Source organism: Medicago truncatula, chromosome 2, assembly GCF_003473485.1.
Source record: "Medicago truncatula cultivar Jemalong A17 chromosome 2, MtrunA17r5.0-ANR, whole genome shotgun sequence".
NCBI lineage: Eukaryota > Viridiplantae > Streptophyta > Magnoliopsida > Fabales > Fabaceae > Medicago > Medicago truncatula.
Window position 1 is genome coordinate 44,927,132 of NC_053043.1, and position 26,934 is coordinate 44,954,065.

General features: G+C 31.6%; 1 protein-coding gene and 1 long non-coding RNA gene across 2 annotated transcripts; one reads left to right on the forward strand and one right to left on the reverse strand.

The window, feature by feature from the left end:
- Positions 1–4,622: 4,622 nt before the first annotated feature.
- LOC25487700 (probable transcription factor GLK1) lies at positions 4,623–8,769 on the reverse strand. Its single transcript, XM_013609697.3, has 7 exons — positions 8,524–8,769; positions 7,846–8,375; positions 6,828–6,968; positions 6,263–6,580; positions 5,911–5,967; positions 5,612–5,731; positions 4,623–5,098 (listed from the first exon to the last, which is right to left on the reverse strand). Exons 2-7 carry the CDS (start codon positions 8,332–8,334, stop codon positions 4,949–4,951), a joined length of 1,275 nt encoding a protein of 424 aa, XP_013465151.1. The 5' UTR covers positions 8,335–8,375; positions 8,524–8,769; the 3' UTR covers positions 4,623–4,948.
- A 7,495-nt stretch (positions 8,770–16,264) lies between these two features.
- Positions 16,265–17,058, forward strand: LOC25487701 (uncharacterized). The gene is made up of 2 exons (XR_003009619.2): positions 16,265–16,583; positions 16,866–17,058. It is a non-coding gene; the product is annotated as an uncharacterized lncRNA (long non-coding RNA).
- Positions 17,059–26,934: the final 9,876 nt, after the last annotated feature.

Sequence of the window (26,934 nt, forward strand, 5' to 3'; positions counted from 1 at the left end):
GAAAAAATAAATGTAAAGACAAAGATTAAAAGACATCATTGCATGCTCTCTCCACTCTCGGTCACCTAATCTCTTTCTCCTCCACCTCCTTCATTCCCAATTTCATTGCAAATCCATAACCACATGAACAATTTTGATGAGATTAATTAATTAACACTGAGAGTCTTTCTAAAATTGAAGAACAAATTAATTAGATAAAATTAGAATCACAACAAGTGGATTAAATGGATTTTAAATTAACAATCCTTTTAATCCTTAGATTAAAAAATGATTCTTAAGGGATGAAAAACAACACCAGTGTTTCGAAAATTCTTTCTATGTTTTTTACTTTTTGATTGATTTAAGAGACAAACACAAAAATCATAAATTGAAAATTAGAAAGTTTATGGAACAGGTTCTGCAAATGGTGATTTTAGAGGACGGTGCCGTGACAACACTGTGAGGCTGTGGAGACATTGAGAGGAAGAAGATGAAAAGGTGGAATGTTGTTACATCAGAGAAAGCTTCAACATACAGCGTGTCTTTTAATTTGATTTTTAATATCAACCATTAGATTTGTTACCGCCACATGTCACACATCTATACATTGAAAAAGAGTAAATTGAGGAGACTTAAATGAAGGAAAGATGAACTCGTGAGGAAGTAGCCTCCACAAGATATTCATGGGTGAAAATCCTCTTTATTGATGTCCTTCTCCATTTCAACCACTTGAAGAGATATAGACACACAAAATTTTGAAAAAAAAAAAATAAAAAAAAAAATAATGATTATGGGACCCACCATTTATTCTTTTTTGTCTATCTCTCTCCAAATTACAAAACTCCATTTATTTTAGCAAATAGAGATGATCTTAACCCGATATTCATATTTGGTTAAACTCTCGAGCGTAAATGTTTTGTGTAGCTCATTTCCAAATGTATTGTTCAACTATCATCCATTTGCTAATTGTTTTGACACAAAAACAAAAACAAAAAAAATCATTTGCTAATTGTAATACCACCAAAATCCATTTGCTAATTGTTTTGACAAAAAAAAAAAATCATTTGCTAATTGTCATACCACCAAAGTTTGTTCTCCATTACATGTTGCCAATTGCTATATACAACCTTCATTTGTTCACATCCATCGAAATCCCCACCCTATTTCTTTCAATCTCTCACACCCTCACATTTTTGTGTCCTCCCACCTTCATCCCTTCGCCTTTGGTTCTTCCTCATATACGCTGATCCCTCTCTCCACTTGCAAGATACAACAACGTCTGTGAAAATACAACGAAAGGTACACACAGATATGTAGGTTTTCCTCAAAAATCAATATCGAAAGGAGAACATACTCTACTCCACTACTTGCTAAAAACACAACCTTATCGAAGAAAATGACATCGTTTTAGAACTCCAAGTAGACCACACCACTAGTGGTGGATCTTGAGTTTTTTTTTGTTGGCGGTGGTAAATATTTATAGAATATATATTAAATAGTTTTAAGAAATTAGCAAAATTATGAACAGGTGTAGTGATTCATTTGCTTGAATACTACTACATGGGGGTTGGAAGTTCAAGTTTCCATAGAAACATTTTTTTAATAAATATTATTAATGCAATAGAAATATATAAAAAAAATGTATCGGAGGATTGAACACACACCTGCTCGGAGATTAGAAGATTGCCTAACCACTGCGCAGACCATAAATTCAGCCCAATGTTTATATTTGTTATTCTTTCTTACTATATTAATGGAGCAAAAAGATAAGAAAAATCAAATAACTCTGGTATTACCAACTACCACCCATGCCACAACGAGTTTTAGCATAGAGTAATTGTCAAAATTGCCCCATCTTAAATCAATTTTGTTTTATTTGTTGTTAGTTTTTTTTATTTTTAACAAAATTTGCTATTAGTTTTTTTTTTTTAGGGAAAAATTTGCTATTAGCTGTCCACCCTGCATTTTTATATTCCAATTTATAGTCATATTTATTTATAATATATCAATTTTAATTTTAATTTAATGGGGACTAAAATATTTTGAAAGGACAAAAACATGTCACTTTTTATAAGAACTAAAAACAAAATTTGTTATATTTATAGGGACAAAAAATTTTAGTCCCCGTTAAATTAAAATTAAAGCTACATGTTAAAAAAATTTAGAGGGACAAAAATATGTCACTTTTTTTATAAGAACTAAAAACAAAATTCGTTATATTTATAAGGACAAAAAATATATTAAACCCTAATTAATATTAAAAAAATTTGTGAAAGGATTAATATTACAAAGTTAGATACAAACTAAATTTATTTCTTTATAAATAATGTAGTAAATATATATTTATGTCATATTTTTTTAGCCCAGATTTAAACATGTCTAAGTTTTCAAATTTTAAAAATTATTGAGAATGAGCTGGACCTATTAGATTTTTAAACTTGAGATTAAAAAATAATGTATCTACAGTTCCCGTGAGCATAACTCAGTTGGCAGGGATATGTATTATCATGTAGGGGCCGGGGTTTAAACCCCAGACACCCCACTTATTTCACCTTGAAAAATCTGAATTCTAGTCAGTATGCAATCTGACTAAAAATATAAAAAATAATGTATTTACAAGTAAATTAATTTGAGTCAAATTATAATTGAGTAGAGCTATAAATTGAAATATAAAATGCAGGGTGTACATGTAACATCAAATAAAACAAAATTTATCTAAGATGAAGCAATTTCACAATCGCCCCATGCAAAAACTCGCCCCCAAGCCACATGAAAACACTATACCACACATGTTAGTAGAAATCACAAGTCACAAATAAATGATTTTCCAACTATTGAAAATAACAACAAAACACAAAAATATTCAACAATGCCTTGGAGGAACCAACACCGAAGAAGGTTCCGATGAATTAGTACCTTATCTAGTGCCAAGACAAATCCCATTAGAAACCGGCAAAATCTAAGTCTAACCCAAATCCCACCAAAGAGATATTCTTCCACCAAGGTAAATACCTATGGAAGGCCTAAAGGAGACCTCTTTGCAGTGAAATAGTAAGAGAACCATACCTCACAAACCAACACCTCTCACCAAAGTGCAAAAACCACCATATATAAGGGTTTGTCATCTACATTTTCCTAACAAACTCAAATTTAGAACATGTAGATCCTTAACATTTAGCAAACTAACCTTCATAGAATTACACACATTAGATCAATAGACCCAAGGAATTTTATTTCCACCTTTTATCTTAATCTAGATGAATCCTTTGTACATATAGGAGTTGAAACCTTTATATGTTGCATCTTAAGGTACAAAAGATAGAAAACAATGATATTATGTTTAAAATAATCTTTTTCCCCCCATGGCTAACATACTTCTTCTTCCAAGACCTATAAACCTCATGCATAGGGTTTTAATATGAGGATCCCAAATACTCGCCATGAGTGGGTTTGCCCTAACATGGATGCCCAAATAACCAAAGTGCACTACCCTAACCTTACAGTTTAAGAAATGAACTGCCGTTGACATTAATTAGTCTTCCACATTTACTCCCAATTAAACTATTCTTGGAGAAATTAACTATTAGGTCGAAAGTGAGCTCGAAACGCCAGAGGTTCTATCAATTGCATATTGTAAATGGGCGATCATCATGTTCGAGTTACCCAACAAAACCCCTTTAATTTATTTAGGGCCTCAACGATCCTTATCAAGCGATTCAACCTCCCGCCACTAGTAAAAATACAAGAGGCGAGTGAGTCACCTTATTTGAGCCCACTATGAATATTTACATCCTCCGTAGAATTCTCATTCACCAATAATGACTAGATATCCATACACGAAAACATGTACATGCTCAAGTTAACATGTTCTTGGAGAAATTAACTCTTAGGCCTAAAGTGAGCTTGAAACACCGGATGATTTTCATCAAAGACTTCACATGTTCTCCACATTTGGCTACCCATTAAGTATTTTATTATCTCCTTATCGTAAATGGACGATCATCATGCTCGAGTTACCCAACAAAAATCCATCTAAATTATTTAGAGCTAGCCTCGACGTGCCTTATATAAAGCTACTCAACCATCCACCAGTAATAAAACCACGAAAGAGCATGAAATGGTCGCCTTACTTGAGCCCTCTTTGAATATTTACCTTCATTGTAGAGTTCTCATTAACCAACACTAACTAGATATCCATATGAGAAAACATGTGCATGGCCAAATCCGAGATCTCTACTTACCGTCAAAACCTAACATCCTCATCGTATAATCTAAAAACCCCTAAGTGATAAATTCGTAAGCTTTTTGAAGTCGACTTTCAAAATAAGTCACTCACTCCCATACTTGTTGGATCAATGATTTCATTTATAACAACATCATCCAATATACATCTCTATTTTTGATGAAAGCCGACTGATTTGAAGAAATAATATACGTATAATTCTTTGGATAAAAACTATAAATACTTTTCTGAACACATTTTTATGTGTTTGAATAACTAATTTCCAGAAAAATATCAAAAGAATCGGAAAGTATACTTCCAAGAAAATTTTAGGTTTCAAGAAATTTCAATAGGAATTTTGAAAGTACACACAGTCTTATAAAACAAAAAATACAAATAAAATGTAAGTCAATTAGCAAAATATCACTGAAATAATTAAAAACATTTCACTAAAAGTACTTTACTGATTATTAGTCTCATTAATATCATCTTCCTCGGCCAATACAAAAATCACAGCCTTATATTCCCACATATTTCGCATTATGTTAATAATAATATATAGCAAAAGCTCGAGTTAAACTTTTTATGTTGGTCTACTAGACAGTATGGCATATGAACAAAGAAAGTTCTTCAATATTATATTGTCCATCTTTTTGCTCAAACAAACAAAAAGAAGTGAGAATATGAAAATTCGTCGAATTAGGGTTTCGTGACCTTGTGCAAAGAACCAAAAACATCCTCTCCTATTCAAGCACAAGATGGTGGAATATTTGGAACTCCTTGTTTCTGTAATTCACCCATCACACCTTCAAGTGCTGGAGCTTTAAGGCCAAGAGGCAACGGTAAATAGGGTTTTGATAATACATCACTAATAGCTGCGTCGATGCTCTCCTTTGACTGTTAAAACAAAACACAACACATTATTTACACACATATATAGTTACATTAAGCATGCAATATTTTAATATTATTTTCTTAATAAAATTTGACTAAATTACAATATCAAAACGTGAAATAAACTGCTGGTAAGAAATATACGAAAAACAACAAAATAAAAGGTTGTATTTATAGACACGGACGAACAATAATGCGTTGTAAATGCATGCTGTGTGTTTTGGAGAAAGAGAGAGGAGGATAGAGAGAGACAAGCAAGAAAATGACGGGATGGAAGAAATAATTAGACTAAATCATAATAAGAAACTGTCATTGTGATCCTACCAATTTGAGAATAGAGAATAAATATAATATTTTATTAAAACTTATTAAAAAATAGCGTTTTCCATTAAAAAAACCTAGATTTTTTTTTTTCAAAGCAATAAAAACCCAAAAAAAAAAATTAATAGTTTTCTCATAAATTGTAAAGAATAGTTTTACTAAAAAAATTACAAGAAAAAAGAAAAGAAAAATTACCGGATGGAAGTCTAAAAGAGGCTGAGGAGATGGCTGACCGGCGGGGACAACAACACCGGGGTCTACTTGGTACATGGCATGGGGTGGTGGAATGCCTGGAACAGTTGGAGAGCCAAATCTCTGCATTTTATAGTACTTATGAATTAATTTCCTCAATAATATGAATAAGTTAAATAATGCATTACTTTTGTGAGTAATAAAAATGACATTGTTTGTAGTGTAAGTAATTCACATAAGAATCCAAATTTGGAAGTAGAAGACAACTCTAGTAAATACAAAAGAGTTACGTGAATAGTTACCGTTGTTGTCAGAGGTTGTGGAAAGCATGGTGTTCCTGCAGTTGGTGCATTTGGAGCCTACGCGAAAAAAGAAAGAAACTATTTAGACAAATAAAATGAAATAGGGAATTAGGAGATTGGTCATTTTCTATGCTGTTTTAACTAATTAAGATGACTTTTTGTCAACAAAAAAAAAAGTAATTAAGATAACTTTTTTACTATCCAATTTTTTTAGGGTTTGCTACCTCAAATTAAATAACTTTTTTATATACAACTTTTAATTGTTAACATATATCATCTGAATTTTGGATCTCTTTTGAATGTAATAGTTCAACAACTTGAGCTATACGCATTTGAAACTTAATTTACTTACCCGTTGGTGCCAATACGAAGCGTTAGGAGGTGGAGCCGGCCGCGCAGGTGGCCAATTAGCCGGTGGCTGGTGCGGCGAATATTTAGGCCACATGTGCATAAAGGACTGATCCACAGGATGGTGCCCCCATACATGTAAAGGTCTAAAATGGTGTACTGGTGGCATGGGAGGGAAACCCATGGTTGGTGCAACCCAATGATTCACAATATCTCTTTTTCCTCCAACTCCTCTATTTGTTCCAAACAATTGCCTCCTTTGACTCCAGCTTGCTGCTTCAGCTTCTCGTGCTAACAAATGTTTCCTATGCGATCTATATTTCTACATATATGTGTTCAAAATTCAATATTCAATTTTAGAAATTAATCTTCCCTAGCTAAATAAATCAACTATAATTTACTTAGATTTTTTTTTCAAGTATCTATGTTTTAAATCTAAACTCTAACCAACAATTAATATAGGTAGATTTTTTTTTTCCCATTACATGCATAAGTTTACGTGAATTTCTATCATAATATCAAAATAACACTTTTTTTTAGTATATTGAGGTTTGAAAATAAATATATACTTGAAGGTGGCTGGCGATGTTATGGCGGGTGAGGCAGTCAATTCCCATAATTTCCAAAATTCTTGAAGGTACAGCTTTATCCACACCTAGCTGCTCTACTGCTTGTACGAATCTTCTGTGCAATTCTGGAGTCCAATCCACCTAATTCACACAACCCAACAACAAACACACAAACCCCATTATTCACTATACGTACAAATCCGGCAAATTTAATAATAAACTGTCAAATTGTGTGAATATATTTTGTGCTGGGACATTAGTTAGTTAGATTTGTAATAGGATTTTTAAGTATGTTGTCAGAAATTCCTTTGAAATAATGGTGGATCTAAGGGGTACTTTAACCTATCATGCATGGAACAAACAAACACAAAAGAGGAACAGAAAAAAAACAACTCCGAGGAGATAATCCTTAGATCTCGATCATTGATTCAAGATCAAAGTGTCTAAAATTAAACAATCAATTTCACGGTTAGAAGATATCTCTGTTAATTTAGATTGATTGATTGAGATTTATTTTATCACGCAATCACAACAAAATCTATTTTCAAAATTGTATAATATATGTTGAGAGTGATTAACTCTTTAAAATTGTAAGGAGTTATTCTAAAAATAGCTTAATTTACAACAAAAAAAAAAAACTACCAAAAATAGTTATTCCAACAAGGTTATGAGATATATCTCTCTCTTGCTTACAGTATACCCGTGAGTTCTTTTGCATTCAAAAACTTGTTAAGACTAAATATAAAGATAGCGACAGATCATTCAAGGTTAGCTCAGCTTCACATGAACTTCCTATTACCTAAATCATAAGGTATTGCCATGTGCTTAAAGAAGGAGAAAAAACCTAGCGCAAGTGGTTAGTGCGCAGATTGTGTAAGCGTTGTAAACTCCGGATAAGAAGTTCAATTTCTTATAATAAACAATCAACAAAGGGTCTTTTGAAAAGAAAAAAAAATTAAGTAAAAGGGTTTGTAACTAATTAACAAACATATACCAAATTAAATAGCAATTATCTCACCTTCACTTTTCTCTTCCCATGAGGATTATTCTTTGATTGAGATGATGATTTTCTTCCTTTCTCACCTTCCTTAGGCAATGGATTCGGCACAACGGATTCATCTCTTTTGCTAATTATCTCTTCCACACGACTCGAACTTGAATCTGAAGAATAAACTACTTTCTCTTCATCTTGTAATTTTCTCTCAATACTAACCATATTCCCATCATTACAAGATTTGCTATTTGCACCCGACGAATTTATATCCGATTCCTCACCGCTGCTGCTGAGGGAGAATTCAGCAAGCATTTCCGGGTCCATCTCAAGATCCGGTAACACATCTCCGTCGTTGAAGCATACGAAGAAATCATCATCGAATTCGAAATTGATGCTTTCCAATAAGTTCCCTTCGGAAAGATCAGCAAAGTCACATGTCTCAATTGATAAATTCTCCTCCATTTCTCTTTGGCTTTCATCTCTTATGCTACTCAATGGTGCCACTGCTAGCATGATAATCCTATTTGGCTAGTTTCTTGATTAATTTCCACACACTATAAACACAAAAAATAATAGATCAACAACCTTAGAATATAATTCTAATTATAATAATACATTAATAATAAAGTGATGAATATGAATTATATATAAAGAAAGTATAGTTATAAATTATCATAAACTATATAATAAAAGAGAACTTACATGCTAGCTAGTAGCTAGGGTAGGAATGTTTTTGCACTCAATTAAGGTTTAGTTTTCTTGTGAAAGAGATGGAACTTTTGCTCTCCTTAATGGACTTTGAAAATGGTAATGTTGCCTTTTTAGGAAGCGGCAAGGGAGTGTTTGGAAGAAGAAACTAGCTTGGATCTCTTTCAGCCACAACTTATGATTTTTGTTTGTAAGTGTGCTACTTGCAGAGTTTTGCTCTGCACTCTCACTATGCATCTACTATATAATATTATTATTTTTGGAAGGTACTTCTATATAAGAATAGTATGTAATATATTAGGCTTGTGGATGGCGTTTTTCCAATTTTTTTTATTTTTTATTTTATAAAATAAAATGAAATCAAGAATGCTCGTGAATTTTTTGTAATATAATTGATTAATGAAATTTGAAAGGTGTAATGGATATTTTTTGTTGTTGATTAATATGTGTAATGGATATGTATGAAGAGAAAGAGAAATATTGTTTGTGAGTTGAAGCTATTTTTGTCATAATTAGTGGAAATGAAAGAGATATGTGATGTGAGGAAGGGATGATGTTGTTGGTAGACAAATTGACCGCTGTATTTTCTCCCCTTCCACTTAACAGATAATGTATATATCTTGTTCCCGTGATAATTTATCAAATAATTGGCAGAAAACAAGCATGACTGATCATTAATTATGTGGTCTTTTCTTCAAAAAATAAAAATAAAAAAAAATTATCTGGTCTATCTGGAGATGAGGCGTTTGACCCTACTACTACTTAGTTTTCTATAATATTATTTTTCTCATACTTGATGTTGTATAATCATATTGAATACACCATCACTCACAACTAGATATACAATTTCGTTAGATGAATGATTTTGTGAGCAAGTAGAGTTGTACTTGATTATATTCAGTTATTTTTTATTTCCCTTTTCTATGATTATGCAAGTTGTTGTGTCAAGAATCAAGATCGACTTTATATGATGTAACATTGAATCAATTTAAATATGTTGAATAAGAACTAGGTTTCACTTTCTTCTCCAATTTCTCTTCACGTTTTTCTATAGGATTTGACACTCACTCGAAGAGTGCACTTTTCTTCACTATAAGATAATTAGAGTTATCACTAAGTACATAGTGTAGTAGTAATAATATTGAGATTGATATTGTCTTTCTAGTACGTAAGAGTAGTCACCGGGTAGTCATTTAAACCTGGTAACGAACACAACAAAAAAATTCCCTTGTCTTCGTCATCTATCTTCACCCCAAGCTTCACCAGTTCGGTGATTATGTTATCGAAGACATTGACATGTTGTTGCAAATCAGATCCTTCCTGCATCCTCAGATTGTATAGCCGGGTCTTCATGAAGAGTTTGTTCATCACCGACAAATCTGAATTCTCTAAGTTATCTCAAACCTCCTTCGGAGTCGTTAAGTTCAGGATATGATATATCATCTCGTTTGAAATAGATAGATGTATCAATCTTGCGGCCTTCTCCTACATCTCAACCAAATAGTTGTCATTTGTGTCTATCAGTTTCATCTTATGTAGTGCCTTTTATAAACTTTGTCGATTCAACATATCTTTAACCCGCCTTTGCCATAATAAAAAATTACTCGTCCCATCGAACCTTGTCACCTTGAATTTTGCACCATGGTTATTCATCATCTAATAGACTGATATCAATTCTTAGAACTTCAACTAGTAACAAAAGATTAAAGAAAACACAAATTGCAAACAATGGAACATGATTGTTTGTTCCCCCGACATCCACAGGCCACATTCGTCGCCTATAATAAACAATTGGGTCTAACACAAGTTTAAGCCAAACACAAAGGCATGTGCGGAGGGAAATTTATGTGGGTTGCAAGCACTTTGTAGGACGCTTTTAAATAAGTCCATGAATTATGAATGTTTTAACAAAGTTCCTAATTCTGTTAAATTTATTCATATTTATTCTTATAGAAGTGTGTTAGGGACTAAATTGATAATAAGTGGTTAAACATAAAGATCAAATTGATAGTAAATTTTTAAAATATAAAGAAATAATCGATAGTGTGTGGTTAATTATAAGGATCAATTTTACAGTTTATTAACGACAGTGACCTCAGTAAAATATTCATAATTAATATCATAAACTTATTTATGAGTGTTCTAGAAAGTTAAAGGCTACTTTGGCACACTTTATGAACATGTTTACGACCAATTTAGAAATTACTTGGGTATATCACTCGGCAAAAATGACCAATGTAGTGTAGCAGTTAAAACATTTGGGGTAAAAACAAAACTATTAATAGTAGTTAAGACTACTACTACAACAACAACAATATCAATAATAATAAATTTCGAATATTAGACCACCGCATGTTTTCAGAGAGATCATTTTTAGCAAACAACAAATTGAATTGCAAATTATTCGAATCTATGTTTCAGCATGTCAAATATTTTTAGGACATTGTACTTACTCTGCAAATTCAAGATAACCATTTAAGCATATAATATATATATCAGAAAAGATTGATGCATTTTACTCAGGTTTGATCATTTGAAATTTCTATATTCTATATTGAATTGAATTGAGGTGCCATTTAATTTGGGAAAGGAGGGTACTTTCCCACCACGGGAAAGTTGATCATGTCCATTAGATTAAATGAGGAACATATTTTTATCATACTCTCTCAACCACTAGATTATTTTTTTATACTATCTTTCACACTCTCTCTTTCATGTCCCCACACACCCATGTGAAAGATAATATAAAAAAATAATCTAGTGGTTGAGAGAGTATGATAGAAATATGTTCTTCATTTAATCTAATGGACATGATCAACTTTCCCACGGTAGGAAAAAACTCTCCTTTCCCAAATTAAATGGCACCTTGAATTGAATGATGAAAGTAACAAAACAAAAACAATTTGAATGATGAATCGCCATATGTGAGTGACTCACGTTGAAGTAACATTTACGGGCTATGCCGTACCCGTGAGTGCCACCCTAGAGAGAGAGAGAGAGAGAGGGGTCTACATTGTGTGTATGCCACAAACTAGTGAGACAAACTATCCTTATCACGATTCAAAGTATCTCTACACACCTCAAGTTACCATTTCCTTGTTATTGTGCTTAAAACCCACTTCACCTAAATACAAATGTTTTTGCTTAATTTCTACCATATCTAGCATATTTGATCGGAAAAATCTTCATGATCTTCTTTTATAAGTAATAAAATGCACTAAAAAGATTACATACTTCAATCCGTTTTCACAAAAGCAATACCCAAAGAGCACTCCTATATATCTAAAAAGAATTTATCACGATACGGTCACGAAAAACAAGTTAGCTTATCCTTATTCGTAAAACCATCATGATTTAGCCTCTCGCTCTAACTAGTATTTCGATACTAAAAAAAAACCGTTTTTTTATTGGGTGTTGGTCGGGGTTCAAACTCCTGACTTTGCATATATTATGCATTGTCCTTACCAACTTAGCTAAGTTCACAAGGACCAAAATAAACAATATTTAATACAAAAGAAATGCTAGCAACACATATTTTAACACTATTTTTCCAACACACTAATTTTTAATTGGTTAATTCCACCGAATCATATGGGTCACATATAAATTTAAAACATAGAAATGCTTTATTTTAATCATATCAAAAATAGATTAAAAAAAAAATCAAAGCTGTTACCATTAAAAATCATTTATTTAGTGACAATATTTTGGTCTATATATGTGGGGACTGAATTTTGCAATACGTCTATGTGATCGATTTTTTTGCAAATTTTTAAAAAGTCATAAAACCATTCTAGACGTCAATAATGATATGAATACTCTTTTTCTAACAACTTCTAACCCTCATTTTTTTTTTTAAGATAACCCTCATTCTTTTATTGAATGAAATTTATGTAAATCTTATACTTTAAAAATATATCTGATGTAAAGTGATAGAACTCACAATAAAAGAGTGGGTGATAGAAAACATATTGAAAAGATAACATTATTATCACACTACCAAAAATAGTGTGGTCACTCTAGTTGTCAATTTAACATTTTTATATCTAAATAAGCCTCCTATCTCGTTATACATATATCCATTTTATGCTTTACATTTTAATGCCATGGAAATATAATTTAGGTGATGAGTCTTTCAATTCAAGCTCAAACCACGTGGATGGAGGGACCAATGCGGTGGGAACCATTCATTTTTCTCTCGGTCAATTGACATACTTTGTTAGTACTAGAAAAAAGACATATCTGTCTTAATTTACTGATGGTCCTTTATGAGTTATGAACATGGACATAGATATTGTTTTTTCTAAAAGGGTCCTCAAAATAGCAATAATTGTAGCTGCTGGCCGGTCATTACAATTATATAAGGAATCTGAGTTTCTATATATCAATGGGAGTCTTTCTCAAAGAGGTCCCCATATTCTACTCTTCCATCAAGACAATCCAAACTCAAGGCACTGACATTGACTCTCTCTCAAAACAATAATGCAACTGGATTGAATTTTTATTATATCCTAAGTCATGGCAAAAACATTTCCCCCTTTATTTCGGCCATTTATCTAGGGCATTGTTTATGATAATCCTCAAAATTTCCTTTTTAAGTTATGATCCTATGATATTTTTGACTTTTGTAATGGCTACATGGTATATCAGTATGTTACTCTTGCATATCAACTTTGGAATTGAGATATCCTTGTTTGTGTATCAAATGCGTGTTAGAAGACTCAAATTATATAAAATAAAATAAAATAAAATAAAATAAAATAGAGGTTGAATATGGACGAACCTATAAATTTTGGGATCAGGTTTTGCTGCCGTAAAGCAGCATGCAGTTTCACACAATTTTATCTCAACCGTTCATCTCATATCGAATGGTTGAGATTGAAAACTGTTTTTATTTAAAACAATCTTTGTCATCCAACTGTGATCGGACGGCTATCACTGATTACAACATTTTGGTGTAACAGCAGAGAATCTTATTCCTAAATTTTGAGTAGTGAGAACAATTATGAGGTGTATTTAAGCTTTTAAAAATGAAATAGTGTCTGTGTATGAGGATGAATTAAATTACACTGATGTAATGTTATATCAATGTTACACCGCTCAATATTATTTTAATCGTTATATATTTTTTAAATTAGATTGTTGAATTATAATTTTATATCATATAGATCATCCATTTAAATTTTTACACAGATCTAAAATCATTTAATATGGTATCGTTGAGTCCCAGCAAAATTAATGATGTTCAATAGAAGCGCATAAACTCTTAATCTTAGTTAGTATCAATAAACATATCAAATAATTTTAGACTTACATAAACATTTACATAGATGACATGTATGACATAAATTTACAATCCAACGATCAAAAACTTACCAAAATGGGATCAGTATGTGATAAAAAATCCAACAATTAAATTAAAAAAAATATGAATCAAGCAAGTAAAATGAAGGATGCTACTAAGTAGAGCTGTCAAAATGGGCTACCCGGCCCGTTTCGGGCCGGCCTGGACGGGCTTCAGACTTTTTAGGGCCGGGCTAAAAAGCCCGGTTTAAATACAGGCTGAAATAATAGAGCCCGAGCCCGGCCCTATACGGGCTCCCGGGCTAACGGGCCAGCCCACATATATATTATTTTTTTTGTCCTTGCACAATCTATGAAGTTTGAAGTAGATTAGTCTAAAAATACATACTAATGACAGTAAGCAATAGTTCAATTGTTGATACTCCAGTGCAAATTGTTTGGTGTTTTTCAATGAGAAACCATAACTAAAGATAACTCACAGTGCGGTTAACGCCAGAATTGGGACGAAGTTCAGATATTGCAGTGTCAAATTCTTTCCCATATTTAATAGTAAACAAGTTGTTGATGTGCAATAAGTCTGGTATAGTTTGATTAGGAAAACAATTTGCTCTAAATTATACAAAACAAATAAGTGACTGTTTGAAAACTCAACAAGTACTGAGTATAAATATTCTGAGCACTAAAATGATTTACTGTAGCATATTCTGAAATTAATAATACTTACCAAGTTTGAAATAAGGGAAAAAGTGCTAAAAAATTCAATGAATGGGAATTCACTAAAAAAAAAGGTTATAAGTTCATAAATACATGAAAAAGGTTAAACAAGAGAGCAAAAATTGGGTAAAACACACCACACATAAGCGAGCTGAATTTTATTACACGGGCTGCCGGGCTACCCGTGGCCCGTACGGGTAAGCCCGGTCGGGCTACGGGCTTTTATGGGTCGGGCTAACAAGCCTTAAAAAAATTCGGACTGCAATTTTTAGGCCCAAGCCCTACGTTTTATTCGGGCTTTCGGGCCGGCCCGTTTTGACAGCTCTACTACTAAGTATAGGATATTACGGGTTGTCACCACCCTCATTTAATAAAATCTTATGAGCCCCTTATTTGAAAAATGACATTAAAAAAAAATCGCCACCCCAATAATAATACATTTTCTACAAGTTTTTTTCTAGAGGACGTTTTCTACAAGTTGTGAGCTTAAAAGATAAAAAAATAAACTCTTAATATTTTTTTTCTTTGATGTTATTTTTTGTTAGCATTTTGACATCTTATTCATCGGTGGTGAGGAATTTCGACGGAAAATTCAGCTGATGTTGATGAGCATGCACCATATTTTGATGGTTCACACGCCTTCATGAAAAATATCTCTTTAGTTCTTTAGGTTGTTTGGTTAGCTACTATTTGAATAGTGTAGAATGAGAGGAGTGCTTAAATCTTCAGTAGTAAATTATTAAATCTAGAGCAACTTCTTGATCGTTTGATGGTGGATAAGGACGTATAAACCACTCTCATCGTTTAAATGTCATTGTTGGAGTGTTTACGTTATAATTTTTTATAATGATTTGCTTCTACTTGCTTGGCTAGTTCTCTAGCTTGTTCTATTTGTATATACTTTTTTATTACTCATAGGATCTCCTTGTGCTTATTAGGGAGGTTTTAATCTATTTTGCTTTTGACCTGATAAAAAAAAAATAAAAGATACAAAAATATGCTTTATGTAATGTTTTATTCTCCAACCGTTACCTCAATATTACCAAAGTAAATGCTTCTTGCTTCTTTCTTTGGTACTTCTTTTATTTTATTTTTTTATAAAGCTTGTAGTAGTACTTCTTATATTTTACCTTTCATGTCTATCCGCATTTTCTTTTTGGTATTTCACTGTGTGTGTATATATATAATGAAATATTTGTTTTAGTTTAATTCAGTTTATGTGTTTTTAAATATAAATTTTAAAATAAAATCATATTACTAAGGAAAAATTTCTAACTTTGAGATTTTTTTTTTGAGATATTGACCATATTTTTTAACTAATATATAAATACAAATGTTAGCATATAAGATGTTGTATGATTTCTCTCGATGAATATTTTCAAACTATCAAATTTTATATTTTTTAGGCTAAAGTGCATTTTTTCCCCCTTAATTTTCAAAAACTTGCAATTTTAGCCCCCTAACTACAAAAACTACAATTTTGGCCCCCTAAGATTTAGCCCCATTGCAATTTTAATCATTTTGGTCAATTTTGACCCGTCAATGCTTACGTGGCGTGCCACTTGTGTAATTATTTAATTAAAAAAAATTTAAAAAAGCATATTATCATTTTTTAAATTAAATAAATGAAAATGAAATTAAAAAAATAAAAAAAAATCAGAAAAATATTAAAAATTAAAAATAAAATCCAAATCTTAATCTTTTATTTCTTCTTCCTCTCAAGAACAACAACAACATTTGACCCTGCAAATGAGAGATCATGTACACCAATTGACCCTTGTTCTTCTTCCTCTTCCATCACTTTCTCTGACCCTTATTCTTCTGCTCGCTCGTATGGGACCAGAAAGCCGAACATCTCGTCACCGCTTCCTCTTCTGATGTCTCCATCTCGATTCATAACCCTCTTCTTCCTTCTGCTGCTCCCAAGATTCTCTGTCATCACCGTGACGGTGTTACTGCTTTGGCTCTTATCCCTAATTCCACTTGTCTTGCTTCTCGATCTGTCGATCACTCCGCTAAACTCTACACGTTTCCAGGTTTCGTGTTGTTTTCTTGTTTTGATTTTTAGGATATTTAATTGAAATTCTAAAATAAAATTGGGGTCTTTTGTTTGTAATTTTAATTTTAATTAATTTATTATTGTTTATCGAATGCTATTTTGATGATTTTATGTTCTTGATTTCTAATTCTTTACATTGGTGAACTGATTTGACTAGCGCCATTTTAATTTTACAATTTCTCAAGGAATATATGTTTTAATTTACTTCTTTATTGTTAATATTATTTGTTAATTTTAGTGAACTCTGTATATATTTCAGCAATGAAATTCAGTAATTGTATGGTATGCATATTTGACGCATTGATGATGGTCAGAGAAAGATGGAAGAAGAAGAAGAAGAAGAATAAGGGTCAATTTGTGTGCATGGATCTCTCATATGCAGGGCTAATTGTTGTTGTTGTTCTTGAGATTGGGAGGAAGAAGAAATAAAAGTTTTTTAATATTTTTCTGATTTTTTTTATTTTTTTAATTTCATTTTCATTTATTTAATTTAAAAAATGATAATATGCTTTTTTAATTTTTTTAATTAAATAATTACACACGTGGCACGCCGCGTAGGCATTGACCGGTCAAAATTGATCAAAAGGATTAAAATTGCAATGGGGCTAAATCTTAGGGGGCTAAAATTGTAGTTTTTGTACTTAGGGGGCTAAAATTGCAAGTTTTTGAAAGTTAAGGGGGGAAAAGTGCACTTTAGCCTATTTTTTATTATATATAATTAAAGATATTAATGGTCAAAGTTGTGTATTAATACGTGTGCAGTGTTGACAGCGACGACCGACGTGTATTTTGGAACGGAGGAAGTAGTATATCAAAAAACGTTTATGTGTCCATATCATTTTTATTTCGGTTGTGTGTTTTAGTTAGAAGTCTTAAATTTGTGATGACTTACAAGTTGCATGTATCTGATGTCTTAATATTTTCGATCAAGATGTGATAGTTTTAACTCAACCTAATGATCAAACTTAGTTTTTTAGATTCTCTTAGAAGTCCCAACAATCCTAGTATCTAAACAATTCTAATTTTGAATTGCTTTCGGACATTATTTCATATTCTTTGCATTCCATTTATACTTAACACATGCATAATTAACAAAGTTCTCTCTATATATATATGAAGCTCTATTACAAAATACTTGAGTTTTTCCCTCAATAATAAATGCAAAGAATATATTTATAAACATGTTGAAATCCACTAACAATTTTCTAAAGCTAATAACAAATATATAAATTCACAAATTCTCATTTTTATATAAGCAAAATAAATTTTGATTTAGAAGAAGCTAGCAATTAGCTCAGGTGTTCCAAACAGTATAGCACACTATACACAAATATTAAAATTCAGAGAGAGATGTGTAGATGTACAGAGGGGGCATAACTCTGTAGAACATATTGGATTGTACTTTGGTGATATGGAAATGATATTTGATATTTGAAGAGCTGGCCCAGAAGGGATGGCATGATATATATGTGGATATGAACATTTTGTCTAATATGCAAGGAAGTATTCTATGCAAGATTTGTGGCAACAGTTGTTTTGTTTGGATATTTGATTTAAATCAGTATTTTGTTTGTATATGTAAATATATCCGTATAAATCCTCAGCTATAGAAACACATAAAAACTATTAATCCTCATGTAATGGAAATCACGGCCATGTGTTGGTGAAAATGAACGGCTGAGATATTTTCGTGTGTTTTGTTTACATGTGTTCTCCTAACGATAAGCATTATCCTTTTAAATAACACTCTAATTTGTTGAAATTTAAATGGATTTCATTAAATTTATTTTGGGTCTACATGCTTTTTTGAAGGACACATTTTAATTTCAACCTACTAAACGGTGTGTGTTAATAAAAAAAATGTTAGAGGATGTGTTGATAACACTTGAATTTATTTAGTGATAAATGATTGAAACACCCTTAAATTTTAAGTAAGTGATTGATCGTTGATATATGATTGTTTCATATGAAGAAATTCAATTGTGAGGGTAACAATTCATTTGCATAGATTAGTTATTGTTAATCGGTGGTGAATATTTATTCTTTTAACATGGTATGACCTATGTACCACTTTAGTTCCTCGATATTTTATTTAGTGATTTTTATTCCACGAATTTGCAATTGATATATTAAAATTTGTCATTATAAAAAATATTCCATTTATTTAAAATTCTCAAGTTGTCATGATTTATTAATCCTTGATTTCATGCCAACCGCATAATCTTCCAAAATTAATAATTGAAATTTTAAAATCATTTCTTATTTAAATTTATCATCAAGTGAATACAACACAGTTGACAGAGACTCAATATACACACAACGTCTATGATAAAATAAAAAAAAATAAAAAAAAACTCAATATTATTTTGAACCTAAATTTTAGAGAGAGAAAAATTTAATTCCCCATAAAATTTGACCTATAAATTTTTAACTATATTATTTATTCTACTATAAAAAAAAAGTTGGTGTTCCTAAAAATGTTGCAGTTTGAATGATCGCACACCTTAACCTTAAACATATTCAGAACCACTATTAAAAAGAATGAATGGTGTATATAATTTTATTTTATCCTCAAGGTTTATAACGAATATGTATGTGGTTAATGGTTGTGGGAAAAAAAAAAAATCTTTGTCAAAAATTTGTGAAAGTACTCTTTGATTGCATTGCATTTACAGTGTAGGTATTTTGAATCAACAACAAAACGTTTAACTTTTTATATGAAGTTTAACAACTCAAGAAATAGAAGTCAGTTTTTTTTAAGTCAGATTACTCTATCAAAACGCATGTTGTTTACTATGTTGGTTTAAGATTGAGACAAATGACTTTGTCATTAACGACACCTGAATTTTTACTGCTACACCCAAAAGCTTGTGTTTAGAAATATTTGTTTGAACTTCCAAAAGAAAATTGTCATTAAGGGTGTGTTTGGTAACACATCTCAATTAGCTTATAGTTTATAAGTTCGTTTGATAAAAAAAACTCTGTTTGGTAATACTTTTTCACCATGAGTTTATAGCTTATTTCACGAGCTTATAAACTATTTTTCAGAAGCTATTTCAAGTAGCGTTTGAACTTATAGCTTATAACTTCTCATATTTTATCCCATTTTTACCCATATTATTTTAATTAAAATTCATGTTTACCCTTTATAATTTATTATACTTTGAAAGAAAAATGCTACTGGACAACTCTAATGTGACATATGTACCTCCGCTAAACTAAAAAAAAAAAATATACATACCTCCCACTGTGTGTTTTTATTTAAATGATAATATATCTCACTTTTTTTTTTCCCTTCTTTTGAACCGCATAAAATTGTTTTGTAAGTCTACGATTGATAATGCATTGATTTAATAATTCAGTAAAATAAATTTCAAGAAGGTCCCTTAAAAAAAATCAAGAAGACAATTATCGTTAATTGATACACACGAAGCAATAATTCATCGTGACTATCAATTATTGCTTTTTTTAGGAAACTATCAATTATCGTTAATAATACATATAATACCCTTTAATATCAATTTTTATTTTATTTTTACATATCAATTTATATAAACTTTATTACATATTAATAATACCCTTTTATGTCATTTTACATTTATCAGCTAGTTGAACCGCTAATTTTACCAAACACTTCATTAGCTTATAAGCTATCAGTCATTAATCATCAGCTATAAGCTATCAACTATCAGCTATAAACTATCAGCTAGCTTATCAGCTATCCGCTGTTTTTACCAAACAAAGCCTAAATGTTTAAACTTTGAAAAAGGCTGGGTGTAGTATTGATAAAGGTGGTGTCAATACTAATAACCCATAATTTCCTATACACAAGAGCAAACCAAAAGTTAAAATGTGGAAATAGTTACCTGGGTTATGAAAATTGCTCTTTTCTCTTTCAATTTTACTCATTCTCACCCCAAACTTTCAAAATTAACCCCAACGCAAGTTAACTCACCTGGATACCGGACGTGAGTTAACTTGCGCTACCTACAACTAAGGGCAGTTAAATATCGTTGAAAAAAATTCTCACGGGGCTTAAGTCCCGCTGGCTAAAGTTTTCCTCTGAGTTTTCAGAAAAATGGACACTGCACTGCAACAACACAGGGAATCAAATAACCCTAGCAAATGAATTTAAGCAGATGAGAAAAGAAAGGAAAATACTTAAACCATGTGAATCTTAAGTGTTATTTGATTCTTGTTTCATTTTTTAACAAAAAAAAAGTCCTTTTTATTAAACAATAATAATAATTTCATCAAAACAAGTTCAAAATTCATATTAATCCAAGTAATTTATTATATTTTTACATATGTAAAAGAAAAACAAAAGTACAATAAGTGTGTTGTTGGTTAAGAAACTTATGCATGGTCACAAAACATTGAGATTTGAGAGGTAATAATAGTTAATGTACGTATATAAATAACCATGAATCACATGAAAATTGAAAACTTTCGCTAGCAAGACTTAAGTCCTGTGGGAATTTTTTTTAGCAGTCAACTCCGCTAGTTGTAGGAGTTAACTTGCGTTGGGGTTAGTTTTGGAAGTTCCGGGTAGGAATGAGAAAAATGAAAGGGAAAAGAGCAATTTTCTAGATTATATATTGGAAAACGAGAGTTACTCTTCATACATGCTTCAAAAAATTTTGTTTTCCCTTCATTGAGCGTCACATTTTAGATCAGTTCAACGAAATTTAAAAAATCTTTTTGAACGAAGGTGAGAGAAATATTAGAAGCCTAAAGAGTAATTTGTGTGGCCGAAGCTCTCAAATGGAAGGGGTTGGTAGATTTTTTGTCCCAAATTGGGGATTGGGTTGGGTAAGTCGGTCCAATGTGAGGGTTTTCAAGGCTCTTGCATATAATTTTGGATGTTGTTCTTTAGAGACTTAGCAATTGCTCAAAAGTATCACAAATTATTTAAAACATCTCGATGACAATTAACTACCATTCAAAAAGTTTCTTAAATCGGTTAAATCAATTTAAAATGTTTTGAATGGTAATTAACTACCGTTTTAAAGTAAATGATAGTTAATAGCATATGTCCTTTTCCTACTCCAAAAACATTTCAAAAGCACATATGATATTAAAAAAAAAGTTTTCTATATATCATCTAACCAGAGACAGATCTACTCCTTGTGAATTAGGGCCAACTGCCACCACTAATGTTTTTCGCAACAAAAAAATAAAAACTCGAAGATAAAAAAAAAAAAGAGGAATTCATATATTAGATGCACATCAGTCCCTACAATACCATAAGAAAATATAAGCTTGTAGCAAGTAAGAGATTCTTTGTTTGATTTCCACATTAAGAACCGTCATTTGTGAGTAGGCATTTAAGACTTTATCTGATGGTGATAATTTCCTTTTTGTTGAAGTACCTTAATCCAACCTATAAATAACCATTTATGCAGTCCAACTTTCAACGAAGATACCTATTTTGTTTTTACTTACAATTTTTCTCTTATCCTCTAACAATTTATTAACAACAACTAACATTTTTTCATTTAAAAAATAAAATAAAATCGGTAGGTAATGTGAGCTAGGGTGTTTTGCTGCTTGTTCTTGCTTCTAACTTCTGATTGATATCAAGATTTTTAACGCAAATGCTAAATACCACATCAAAATTTGAAGCACTATTATTGGCAAGTTATGACGCATTGATTTTTTTACAAATGATTTTCGAACACAATTCTTGACATCAACACCGTGTAAAATACAATTGGTTGCAATTTTTTTAACATTTTCCCCTCCTTGGCACGGGAGAGGATTCTCTCTAGTGAGAAACTCTCATATTTTCTGCGGTCATTAAATTTCACCATAAACTATACCCTCTCTCCTTTTTTAATATTAAAATATGTTATCTCACCTCTTTAATATATGATCATGATCACACATGAGAAAAATGTCACTGGACACAATCCCCTCCCCCTTGGCACGTCTGCAAAGTGGGTTGGTTGCTAGAACCATTGAAGGCTAGCTTGTAAGGCGTCATGGGGGTTAGTTATGTCAAAAAATGTGTTCTAATTGCACAACATTTTATCGTCGTAAAAAAAGCACAACATTTTATGACTTTTTGACAATTCTATAATACTTGTATTATATTTTTATTTTTTCTTTGTTTTTCTGTCTCTTTATTATTTTTATCAATAAAAAGAGAAAAACAATGTTATCAGAAATAGTTATACAAGTATCACTACTCTTAAACTATTTTTATTCTTTAACATATCTAAATCAAACACACTCAAAGAATTTAGTAAGAGTGAAAAAAATAGTTTTACATGATCATCAAATAAAAATTTGCATGATTTTGGCACGCAATTAATAATGTAACTTTTCTCCTCAAAGATACATCCTTCTTGAGATATTTTCCCCTTTTATATAAGATATCTTTTGAATTTTCAATTACATTAACTATTTATTTATTAACAAATTTAAATATTGTTGCTAACTTTTTTTTATTCTCGTGATTTATCAAAATAATCTCATATTTAAAAACGGAGATAATAATAACTTTTTTCAAAACTCAATATCTATATAATGAGCGACTAATCGATGAGACCAATCCCACCATATCCAATAAAGAAGCCTCAATTAAAATCAGAGCACAACTATGTATAAATTAACCCACAAAATTGGCTTTGAAATAGCATATTTTAAGGTCTCTGACATGACACCACGCCCACTACAAGAAATATTGGATTTTCCTAGGGAAATATTCCTCGGAAAACACACTTTTTTCGTAGGAAAATACGGATTTTCGAGAAAATACTGAGGAAACAAGTTGTAGGAAATTTTAGATCTATTCCTACGAGATTTTCGAGGAATTTCCGAGGAAATACTTTTTCCGACGGAATTACCGAGGAAAGTTTGGTAGGAAAGCATTGTGCAGTCTGCCACATCTGACACACGCTTTCCGACGAAAATTTCGTAGGAAACAATAATAATTAAAAATTGCACACGTTTTCCTACGAAACTTTCCTAGGAAACAATTATATTTAAAAAAAAAAAGAAATTTGATCCAAATTTTGATTTCGAAAAAGGCGCCAAATAATTCAAATGAGGTGCTAAAATATTTGGCGCCAAAATTTCATAAAAAATCAAATTTAAAAAAAAAAACGAAAAATAAAAAAAGTGCGCCAAAATTTTAAAATAACCCAATTTTTTTGATAACATGTCATATTGATAAATAATTACATAAAACAAAATTCATATATGCAAGTTAAATTTTCTTTGACAGTAACCACCTAAAACACCCCAAAAGTGCCCAAAATCCCTAACCAAAAAACATCAACTGAAAAGAATATAAATTACTCGTTATGATCATCATCCCTCTCCTCGTCCTCGTCCTCGTCCTCGTCCTCATCATCATCATCATTGTCGTCGTCATATGTTCGGTCTTCTTGAACCGACGGTGATGATTGACTCGATGGAGACGATGATTCCGATGTTTTCCTACACTTCATGCCACCCATCCTTTTTGTAACCATCCTTTTGAGTTTTCTCATTTCCTCTGCCTGTTTGGCCAGCAATTCCCTTAACTCATTCTCCGATTCTTCTTTCTTTGCCAACGCCTCCTTTTGAGATTGCAACTCCTGGTTCATTCGTTGTATCATTGCTTGCATCTCAAGAGGCAGCTCTGTAGAACGAGATGAGGACTCTGGTGGAGGAGGAACATAAAACAAATCTCCATGTACCACATTGCCGGCTAATGGTCCAAGACCGTACATTCTACCCTTTCTTTCTTTTCCTCCATCCGATCTTCCTTTTTCTGCAGCCTTCGCCCATAATTGAAGTTTAATGGGGAAGGGAATTTTCGGATACGATGGAATCTCAAGATTCTCCTTCAAAAACTCCGCTGCATTCGTGCGATAAGCTGCCTATAAAGTAAAGTAATCAATAATAAAGTCAAAACCGAAAAGTAAAAAAAACAAATACACAGCAGCAGCAAGCTATCGACACCAAAACAGAAAAGCCACATACAGAAAATGGATCACCTAAAAAACTCACTCCCTAACCACTGTCAGTAACAAAACAGCATGTCATTGATATCGTGTTCGTCTTTCGGCTAGTACATGTAATAATAGTCATTTCCTTTTTTCATAAACCATTGATATCAGCATGAAATGCAATAATATTTTGATAACTAACATACTTATTAGGCTCTTCTTAGCAGGTAGGTACTTTGGCATCGTTAGCATGATACTATATATGTAACAGAAGCTGTAGAAGACCTTTTGATGTATAAACTAAAGATCCAGCTAGTACAATTCAATTCACTAAAGATCAAGCTATAAATCATATGACCGACACACGACCCACATCCTTTGAACACAGCAGAGAACATAAAATTATTAAGAATTTACCTGGGTATTGCTAGCTCGAGCATCAACATACCGACCAAGATTCTGACTGAAACGAGTTACATCATGGATCTCTTCCAGATAAGGAACTCTACCCAATCTATTTCGTGTGAGTTGATGCAAACAATCTCTGCAATCTTGGTATTATTGGCAGATAAAACATCGACTTGATTGAGACTCGTTTCTTCTTCTGAGAACCGACATCATCACATACTTCATACCTCGGTGCATTGCAAAATTTACACGCCACCAACGCCCCATCATTTTTACCAAATTCGTTGTCGTAAAACAACATGCACCCATTAACGCAACAATCAATAATTTTAACTTCCAATCCCAACTTCTCCACCAACTTTTGAGCCTCATAAAAACTCAAGGGAAAATTGTCCTTTACAGGAGTTGTGTCCCTCATGATATCTGTATAACACTCTGAGCCTTCTTCGGCTACACTCCAATCTGACGCGGCAGCTAAAAGCCTCACACTCATTGATAACTTAGAATCAGACGACCCTTCAAACAACGACTTGTTTACTTCTTGCATCATCTTGTAAAACTTCAACGCTTTCTCATTCGGGATTGTTTCCTCTTCACCACCCTCGTTGTAAGACAGGTTCACCCCAAGTGCATCACCGACCATATCTTCCATCACGCCAAAGTTTTCACACTCCATACGCGCCTCGCTGCTTGAAGCGTGCATATTAACATCAGACTCGGTATTATTTGTAGGCTCTTGTTCATCGTGATAAATCCACACATAATAATTCTCCATAAAACCAAGGTCCTTTAAATGGTTTAGAACATCTTTTGGGCTCCGAATCAACCTACACGTACATTTAACACACGGACATCTTATCCCTCCCTCCAATTGAAAGGCATCTTGCGCCATGGCGTAAGCAACAAAATCACGAACTCCATCCACAAAAGCTACCTTAAGTTTCCTTTTCCCCGGATATTTTCTATCGTACATCCAACTACGATGGAAAATATGTTGATCCATTTTTCGCGTCGCTGCAGTTGACTCGAATTAGTACCATATATTTTTATACGTAAATATTTTTTTAATATAAATAACAATTTTTTTCTAATCACCTAAATATTTAGAAATTTGTACAAAATAAACATGCTATCACATAAAAATTATATAAAATTTTATATTTTATGACTAAAATATATAACATTTTCTAATCTATATCAAATTTTCTAAAATTTGTATGAAATAAACATTGCGTGCATATACAAATTACGAACCACAAATAAATGTTAAGCGCGGACGCCAGAATTGGTTCCCACAAAATAATTCACATATGTCATATTAATTAACTTCATAATTTTTTTGCTACTTTACATTATTTTTCTAACAAACTTAATTATACATATTTCTTTACTAACTTAACTTTTTTTTAAAGAACTACGGTAACATTTTTACTAGCTACATTTATTTTACATAAAACAAATTTGATCTAAATAACATATTTACTACAATTTAATTTTACTAACTATGTTTCTAATATCTAATATTTTTAATACTAATCCATTGAATAAATTTTAAATAAATAAAAGATACTAACCTCAAATAACAAGCCAATGAACAAGTGGATCCAAAAAAAAAAAAAGCAACAACCAGTCAGCAGCAACACCAACTTTAAAATGGATCGAAAACAAGGAAACTACAAAAAATAATGCAACATATTTTAATAACTAAATTAACAATATATATAAATACACACATTTTTAAAAGTAAACATTTTTAACTAAACTACAAGTTTTTCTACAACCTAACACTTTTTTCATTATACTCTCTCTAACACTAATAAGTTGAAATTTAATTTAATCCCGCTAAATATTTTTTTAAAGAAGTTAATCCAACTAACATTTTTTTTAGAAAAATCCCGCTAACGTTTTTATTAATTACAATATAATAATTTTAGTAACTATTTTTCTAATAATTAATATTTAGTACTAATACCATTGTAG

What these genes read in the sequence shown, in the direction of transcription:
- LOC25487700 (XM_013609697.3), bottom strand. Translation starts at nt 8,334, where the DNA reads ATGCTAGCAGTGGCACCATTGAGTAGCATAAGAGATGAAAGCCAAAGA. An exon ending in ACATCGCCAGCCACCTTCAA is followed by an intron (nt 6,581 to 6,827) that starts GTATATATTTAT and finishes ACATATATGTAG; the next exon opens with AAATATAGATCGCATAGGAA. An exon ending in CTCTTTTAGACTTCCATCCG is followed by an intron (nt 5,099 to 5,611) that starts GTAATTTTTCTT and finishes TTGTTTTAACAG; the next exon opens with TCAAAGGAGAGCATCGACGC.